The 8,818-nt window shown below is 31.3% G+C and overlaps 1 protein-coding gene across 1 annotated transcript; it reads left to right on the top strand.

The window, feature by feature from the left end:
• The first annotated feature begins 3,586 nt into the window (after positions 1-3,586).
• On the top strand, positions 3,587-5,300 carry LOC141713755 (uncharacterized). The gene is made up of 3 exons (XM_074517330.1): positions 3,587-4,052; positions 4,203-4,392; positions 5,237-5,300. Exons 1-3 carry the CDS (start codon positions 3,587-3,589, stop codon positions 5,298-5,300), a joined length of 720 nt encoding a protein of 239 aa, XP_074373431.1.
• The last annotated feature ends 3,518 nt before the right edge of the window (positions 5,301-8,818 follow it).

An 8,818-nucleotide genomic window follows, 5' to 3' on the forward strand; every position in this document is an offset into this window, starting at 1 on the left:
TTTATAGTACTTTGAAATTTTAAACAATGTTTATTTGCTTGATATTTATAGATTAGTGGAGAGTTAAATGTAAGTAAGCTTCCTCATAAAAAAATGTAAACTAAGCATATACCCAAATTCAAATATGTATCTTAAATTATAAATAAATTTTATTGAATTACTATAATCATTGAAATAAATATTTTAAAATATATAAGCATTGCATATATATTCACTATTACTATATTTGTGTGAGAAAGGTCAAAACCATATTAAACAGATTAATCCCTATAATTTCTTAATATGTTATAATTAATTTTAAAACTAACATTTCATTATTTTGATTGCCAATTCATATTTAATTACTTTTTTCACTAAATTTTAAATAAAAGTAACTAAAACCTTTGAGTACAAATTTTATGTGTGTACAAATGAACAACACAGATGGTCAAGATGGTCAATATTTTAGTTGATATTTACAATGTAAATATAACTTTTTTAACCTACTATATTCATACATTTTTATATGTTTTTTATTAATAAATATATTTCTCACGAATTTGTTTAAAAATTTAAATAAAATAATATATTATGGATGACAATTTTATCTCTAGAAAGGTGCAACTTTTTACCTACAATCCATATAAATATATTTCTCACGAATTTGTTTAAAAATTTAAATAAAATAATATATTATGGATGACAATTTTATCTCTAGAAAGGTGCAAACTTTTTACCTACAATCCTTATCTGTTGTTATAAACACGTATCCGCCATATTTGGACATTTTGCCTACAATCCATATCTGTTACAATCCATATCTGTTGTTATAAACATGTGTCCCCTATATTTGGACTTTTTTCTTACAATCCATATGTTACAATCCATATATGTTGTTATAAACACGTATCCGCCTGAATTTGGATTTCATATTTAATTGTAGACCCTCAAAAGTACCTATATAAGTTCACACTACTCAACTCTTTGTCCTCACTAATATTTACAACTAATGATATTTTATCTCATTTATGATATAATATAAGTTGTAAACACCTATGGATTTGTGCTCTCAAAACTCAAACTCTTGCGATGACCAATCTGGTGGAAATACAAGAGTGATTCCTCTGCCCAGGAAAAGGCGAGCACCATGGTCTTACCAGGAACACAGGTAGTATGTTTACTTCTTAGTTATTTTCAATCATTTCTTCAATTATTTACTTAATTCTAATATTAATTTTTTAATATTATTACCAGTTGCAAATCATGTTTAGAGAATAGGCATAGGCTAGCATATATTCATATGTGTGGGTTAATTTAGTTTTTAATAGCCTATATTATTTTGTTTATTAATTAATTTCAGTATATACATCAGGTTAGTCTTGAGAGGAATAGAAGAAGAGGGAAAAGGACAATGGACAGCAATATCAAGAAACTACTTGCCCCGTAGAACACCTGCACAAATTGCTAGTCATGCTCAACTCCTAGCGAGAAAGGCAAAGGCAAGGCTAGTATCTGAACCTAGCTTTTGGATTCTCAGAATTTGGTGCCAAACTAAGTCCTCCAGGAGTATTTTATTTTAAATAATATCAACAATTACAATAATAATAATAGTTACTCTGGGGTTTGTTAAACTAATAATAATGAGGATGATTTCTATTTTGTGTAGAATGATCCTCTTTGTTTTAAAAATATGTAGTAGTTAAATATTTTATTTATATTATGTAACATACATGATACCCACAATAATGCATCAGTATAAATAAATTGGTGTAAAATATCCCCTTTTTCTTACTTAGTTTTGGTTAGTAGTAATTAAATGGACAAAAAGTAATGCATTTTGACACATGAAAAAAATCATATGAAGAATTATTATATGTACAAATATCAAATTTGTAAATCAAATTTTGTTTTGATTATGACATTAAAATATTTAAGGCATGAGTGCCCTTTATTTTTTGACAAAAATTGCAAGTTGCATAACAACTTTAACTTATACGACGTCTCTTATTACTATAAATCATATATAATTCAATCGTAATATATAATATTAATTAATGTATAACCCGAAAATAAAAAAATAAGGATGTCACAAGCAAATATTGTTTTATAAGTTTTGCTTCACACTAAAAATAAGGATTAACTAAATTATCTCATATTCTTAAGTAATTTTCGTTACAAAGTTATTATTTTATATAAACTAATTTATATATTTATTTTTAGTATGATACATGTTCAAAAACATTTTATGTATAGTAAATCATGAACTTAAGATAATTGAGAAGAAAATAATAATTTTATTTGATATTTAATATTAGATTTATTAATGTGCACTTTATATATATGCTAAATATGTTTTTGGGATATGTTTTGCAACATTCATAAATTATTTTAAATATTATTATAAATATGTGGTAAATCATGCTCCCTGAGTAGATTATTAACATTTCAAACTCTTATCTAATATAGTTCAGGAACTCATTTTTTTTAAAACTACACATTAACATTTCAAACTCTTATCTTATATAGTTCATGAACTCATTTTTTTTTAAAAACAATTTTAATGTGTAAACTTTTATTCAGAATTGTTTTTCTAAATAAGTTATGAAATTATCCTAAATAAGAGTGGATGCCGAACTTTCTATTTTATATTTCAATGTTAAGTATCTACTGGGATGCTAATATTTTAAATTTTATAACTTATAACAAAGCCCATAATTTATTTTAGATATTATAATAAATATGTGGTAAATTATATGTAATATCTTAAACTTTATAAACGTATTTGCTTACTTATAACAAAGCCGAAAAACCTAAGTCATTTCGGCTGTGATTTGTATATCGAATGAATACCTAACCATAAGCCTAATACGATATTATATAGGCTCGAGATAAACATGTGCGCAACTTCACGCGTAATTAAATAAAATGCGTAAATTAATAATCAAATCCTTAATTGAATCAGATTATTGTTATGCCAAATCAATTATAATAATTCGTAATAAAAAACGAATTAAGAATTTAAAAGCCCAAGCCCAGTGGAAATTAAATTTAGCAAAACTAGTCCGTAATTATTTGGGCCAATTTTTTGCTACATTCGTGTCCGCAAATCACACACGCCGGCAAGCTCGAAGGCTTCACAAGCAAATGACGATGAGTGGCATCAGAGCTAAGGCTTCCCATCTACGTTTCCAACAAGTGGCATCAAAACTAAGATTTCGTTCATGAAAAATGACGATGATAGTGCAACCAAATATTCCAAAATTGACGGGTATAAATTACGGGAACTGGCGTATTCAAATGATAGTGTTACTCGGTTTTTACGACAATTGAGATATTGTCGAAATCGGGTATGAAGAGCCCACGGATGCAGCCGCTGAAGCAGCCTTGTCAAATGCCGAGAAGACGATGTTCAAGGAGTCCCGGAAAAAAGACAAAAAGGCATTATACACGATTTTTCAAGGTGTCGATGAATCCAACTTTGAAAAACTTTCGGAGGAAAAAATATCAAAGAGTGCGCGGGAGATTTTGCAAAAATCATTCCAAGGAGTTGAAAAAGTCAAAAAAGGTGCGACTCCAAGTGCTACGCGGGGAGTTTGAAATTTTAAAGATGACAAATTCTGAAAATATTGGTGAATTTGTTACTCGTTTGAAAATGGTGACAAATGAGATAAAAAGAAACGGGGAAAGTCTCGATGATGTTCAGGTAATGGAAAAATTACTCCATTCGTTGACAAAGAAATTTGATTACGTTGTTACTTCTATCGAGGAGTCAAAGGACTTATCGACAATTTCCATTGATGAGCTCGTAGGTTCACTTCAAGCTCATGAGCAGCAGATGAACCCATATGATGATGCAAGCCATTTGGAGAAGGCGTTGGAAAGTAAAGTATCCATTGTCGATAGTTCTGGCAGTAGCGGTTCTGTACGTGGCAAAGGTCGTTTTAGAGGTGGCTACCGAGGTGGACGAGGACGTGGAAGGCAGTCTTTCAACAGAGGCCAGAATTCTGAAGGTTTTCAATCATCTAGTCGTGGTCAAAATATTCGAGGCCGAGGAAGAGGTGGATTTCAACGAGGTGATAAATCTCAATTTCAATCTTATAATTGTAATAAATTTGGTCACTTGAGTTATGAGTGTAGAGCACCAAAGGTGGAAGAAAGAAGTCATTTTGATGCAGCAAAAGAAGATAAAAATGTTGGCACTGCTATGTTCATGACTTATAAAGGAGACGAGGAAAGCAAAAAGAATGTTTGGTATCTTCATTCAGGGGCCAGGAATCACATGACTGGTCATAAAGATTTATTTACGGAGATAGACGAGACCATCAACGTAAAAGTTACTTTTGGTGACTTGTCAAAAATTCCGGTCAAAGAAAAAGGTACAATTACAATTGGGTCAAAGAATGATGAGAAAAAGTATATAAATGATGTTTATTATATACCTTCTTTGAAAATAATATCACCAGTCTTGGCCACCTTTTCGAAAAAGGGTATAATATTCAGATGCCGGATAATTCTCTCATCATCAGAAATCAGGTTCAAGAATTAATTGCGGATGTGGAGAATTTAGCAGTTCTATAGTTTGTGCTAAATTTAGCACTGTGCTATATTTGCCACATCACAACAGAGTTAAAAAGGACAGGGAATAGAGTATTAGTAAAATAGAGTATAAGTAAAAAGTGAACAAAGTTTATACCAGTAAATGGAAAAGTTAGTTACATTTGAAACAATTTAGTTATATATAAAACCAAACCATTGGAGACATGGTGTTATTTTAGCACCAAAAATCACTTTTTGGTTCTAAATTATAGAAATAGCTGCACCTATTTTACCAACACCATTGGCTTTGCCCTAATAGCTAAGAAGTTAGAATATCATGAATTTTTAGAATGTTGATAATAAGATGAGTTTCCTTAAATAGCAATTGCATGAGGAATGTAACTTGAGTAAACTTAAATAATTTAAACCATTAAGTCAAGCGGTCCAGTAAAGACCACTACAGTTGCTTCATCTTTTCAGGGTTCGACAAATCTACAGGTTAATTTATTCATCAGAATAAAATATAATGAAAAAAAGTAAAATGTAGATAGCACACCATTCAATAGCATTCATATAGTAAAGAAATGGCCCAAGAGAATGTCTTATTATTCATTTTTGTCCTTGAATCAAATGCTTGCAATTAACTATTGTTCATGTGCTCCAAGAGAATGTTCTCAGATCTGTTTCTTGATAATGTTATTGTTTAATCAAATCTTAACAGGATATCAAGAATATTTTCTATGAATCTGAACACCGGACAGAGCGGTGCTACAGTAATTAGATAGACACTCCGTGTTATTTATTTGCAAGGAAGTTCACACCAGGTACAACCCTCCGCTTATTAATTGATGGAGTGGTTGGTCCCTATGATCCAACCGTTTTGTTAAAGCCTCGACGAAAATAGTGAAAATAGCTTAGTTACCTGATTTATCTAAATACAAACATATAAATTCCATGAGACAGAGATATCCATTTCTGCGTTGTGTAGAAACTGGACAGAAGGCTCAATGACTGAATAAAAACAAACAAGGGCCCTATGCATAGTAAGTCAATTTTGTGTCTGCTTTTCCCCTCTTATTAAATACAATTGCTTAACTATTCGAACCCTCGACATTCCATAAAGTGAGCGACAGGGATACCGTTATACCAAGATATGATGTATAAGTATTGCTTTGTTGTGCAGGTGGATTGTAAATTTCATATTATAACTTCATCAACCTTGTAAGGGGTACAAATTAGGTTATCTAGCATCCTTTAAATAATTATAACTTAATAGCATGATACCACGTGCGAGGTACGGATATATTTTAGAATTTTTTTATGCATCATACAATTATAATGTTCTTAGTTATTTTCTTATTTATAAATGTTGTACAATAGCTAACATATATTAGATACAAGTTGATTATTTATCAATATGTATTATTTTCATACAAGACATTAACAAATTACATGACATTTCTAATATAGCTCATTAAGCAAAATATATATATTCTTGTTTGTGTTGTGTAATTTGTATTTAATGAATGAATATAAACAGGATAATCAATGTACGTTTAAAATGTAACGATTAAACTTAATCTGTAGAATGCGGTTACTATGTTACAAAGAAAAAGCTAAAAATTAACATATATGTTCAATATAGAGTTGACCAAAAATTTTGATTTTTATTTAAATAAACTATATGTATAGCTCGGTATTATTACAGAGTTTACGACTAACTTACAATTAACTTACTCAAATTAAAAAGATAAAAAATGCATAACTGAAGTAAGACTGGCTTGCAATCATAATATACAATAATTTAAAATTTACGCTATTGTTAAGATAAAAGTTGATTTTAATTAAAAATATTATTTTTTGAAATTCAACGCATGCGTGTATGAAAAAATGTTACGTTTTTATTATTTTTATTAATCGTAGGTAAGCCGCAGCCGCTACCCTTCGGGTGCGCACTAGGTAAACCTTACGGGTTCATGTAATAGCGTGCAAACCACATGAACCAAGGTAAACCGCATTTAAGCAACAGACTTTGGCTGAGGAGGCATAATCATTGATTCTCCTCCCTTTGGATTCGAACCTGTGACCAATGACAAATGGTGACAAATGAGATAAAAAGAAACGGGGAAAGTCTCGATGATGTTCAGGTAATGGAAAAATTACTCCATTCGTTGACAAAGAAATTTAATTACGTTGTTACTTCTATCGAGGAGTCAAAGGACTTATCGACAATTTCCATTGATGAGCTCGTAGGTTCACTTCAAGCTCATGAGCAGCAGATGAACCCATATGATGATGCAAGCCATTTGGAGAAGGCGTTGGAAAGTAAAGTATCCATTGTCGATAGTTCTGGAAGTAGCGGTTCTGTACGTGGCAAAGGTCGTTTTAGAGGTGGCTACCGAGGTGGACGAGGACGTGGAAGGCAGTCTTTCAACAGAGGCCAGAATTCTGAAGGTTTTCAATCATCTAGTCGTGGTCAAAATATTCGAGGCCGAGGAAGAGGTGGATTTCAACGAGGTGATAAATCTCAATTTCAATCTTATAATTGTAATAAATTTGGTCACTTGAGTTATGAGTGTAGAGCACCAAAGGTGGAAGAAAGAAGTCATTTTGATGCAGCAAAAGAAGATAAAAATATTGGCACTGCTATGTTCATGACTTATAAAGGAGATGAGAAAAGCAAAAAGAATGTTTGGTATCTTCACTCAGGGGCCAGGAATCACATGACTGGTCATAAAGATTTATTTACGGAGATAGACGAGACCATCAACGTAAAAGTTACTTTTGGTGACTTGTCAAAAATTCCGGTCAAAGAAAAAGGTACAATTACAATTGGGTCAAAGAATGATGAGAAAAAGTATATAAATGATGTTTATTATATACCTTCTTTGAAAATAATATCACCAGTCTTGGCCACCTTTTCGAAAAAGGGTATAATATTCAGATGCCGGATAATTCTCTCATCATCAGAAATCAGGTTCAAGAATTAATTGCGGATGTGGAGAATTTAGCAGTTCTATAGTTTGTGCTAAATATAGCACTGTGCTATATTTGCCACATCACAACAGAGTTAAAAAAGACAGGGAATAGAGTATTAGTAAAATAGAGTATAAGTAAAAAGTGAACAAAGTTTATACCAGTAAATGGAAAAGTTAGTTACATTTGAAACAATTTAGTTATATATAAAACCAAACCATTGGAGACATGGTGTTATTTTAGCACCAAAAATCACTTTTTGGTTCTAAATTATAGAAATAGCTGCACCTATTTGACCAACACCATTGGCTTTGCCCTAATAGCTAAGAAGTTAGAATATCATGAATTTTTAGAATGTTGATAATAAGATGAGTTTCCTTAAATAGCAATTGCATGAGGATTGTAACTTGAGTAAACTTAAATAATTTAAACCATTAAGTCAAGCGGTCCAGTAAAGACCACTACAGTTGCTTCATCTTTTCAGGGTTCGACAAATCTACAGGTTAATTTATTCATCAGAATAAAATATAATGAAAAAAAGTAAAATGTAGATAGCACACCATTCAATAGCATTCATATAGTAAAGAAATGGCCCAAGAGAATGTCTTATTATTCATTTTTGTCCTTGAATCAAATGCTTGCAATTAACTATTGTTCATGTGCTCCAAGAGAATGTTCTCAGATCTGTTTCTTGATAATGTTATTGTTTAATCAAATCTTAACAGGATATCAAGAATATTTTCTATGAATCTGAACACCGGACAGAGCGATGCTACAGTAATTAGATAGACACTCCGTGTTATTTATTTGCAAGGAAGTTCACACCAGGTACAACCCTCCGCTTATTAATTGATGGAGTGGTTGGTCCCTATGATCCAACCGTTTTGTTAAAGCCTCGACGAAAATAGTGAAAATAGCTTAGTTACCTGATTTATCTAAATACAAACATATAAATTCCATGAGACAGAGATATCCATTTCTGCGTTGTGTAGAAACTGGACAGAAGGCTCAATGACTGAATAAAAACAAACAAGGGCCCTATGCATAGCAAGTCAATTTTGTGTCTGCTTTTCCCCTCTTATTAAATACAATTGCTTAACTATTCGAACCCTCGACATTCCATAAAGTGAGCGACAGGGATACCGTTATACCAAGATATGATGTATAAGTATTGCTTTGTTGTGCAGGTGGATTGTAAATTTCATATTATAACTTCATCAACCTTGTAAGGGGTACAAATTAGGTTATCTAGCATCCTTTAAATAATTATAACTTAATAGCATGATACCACGTGCGAGGTACGGATATATTTTAGAATTTTTTTATG

The sequence above is a fragment of the Apium graveolens genome, chromosome 3 (genome assembly GCF_009905375.1).
Source record: "Apium graveolens cultivar Ventura chromosome 3, ASM990537v1, whole genome shotgun sequence".
NCBI classification, from domain to species: Eukaryota; Viridiplantae; Streptophyta; class Magnoliopsida; order Apiales; family Apiaceae; genus Apium; species Apium graveolens.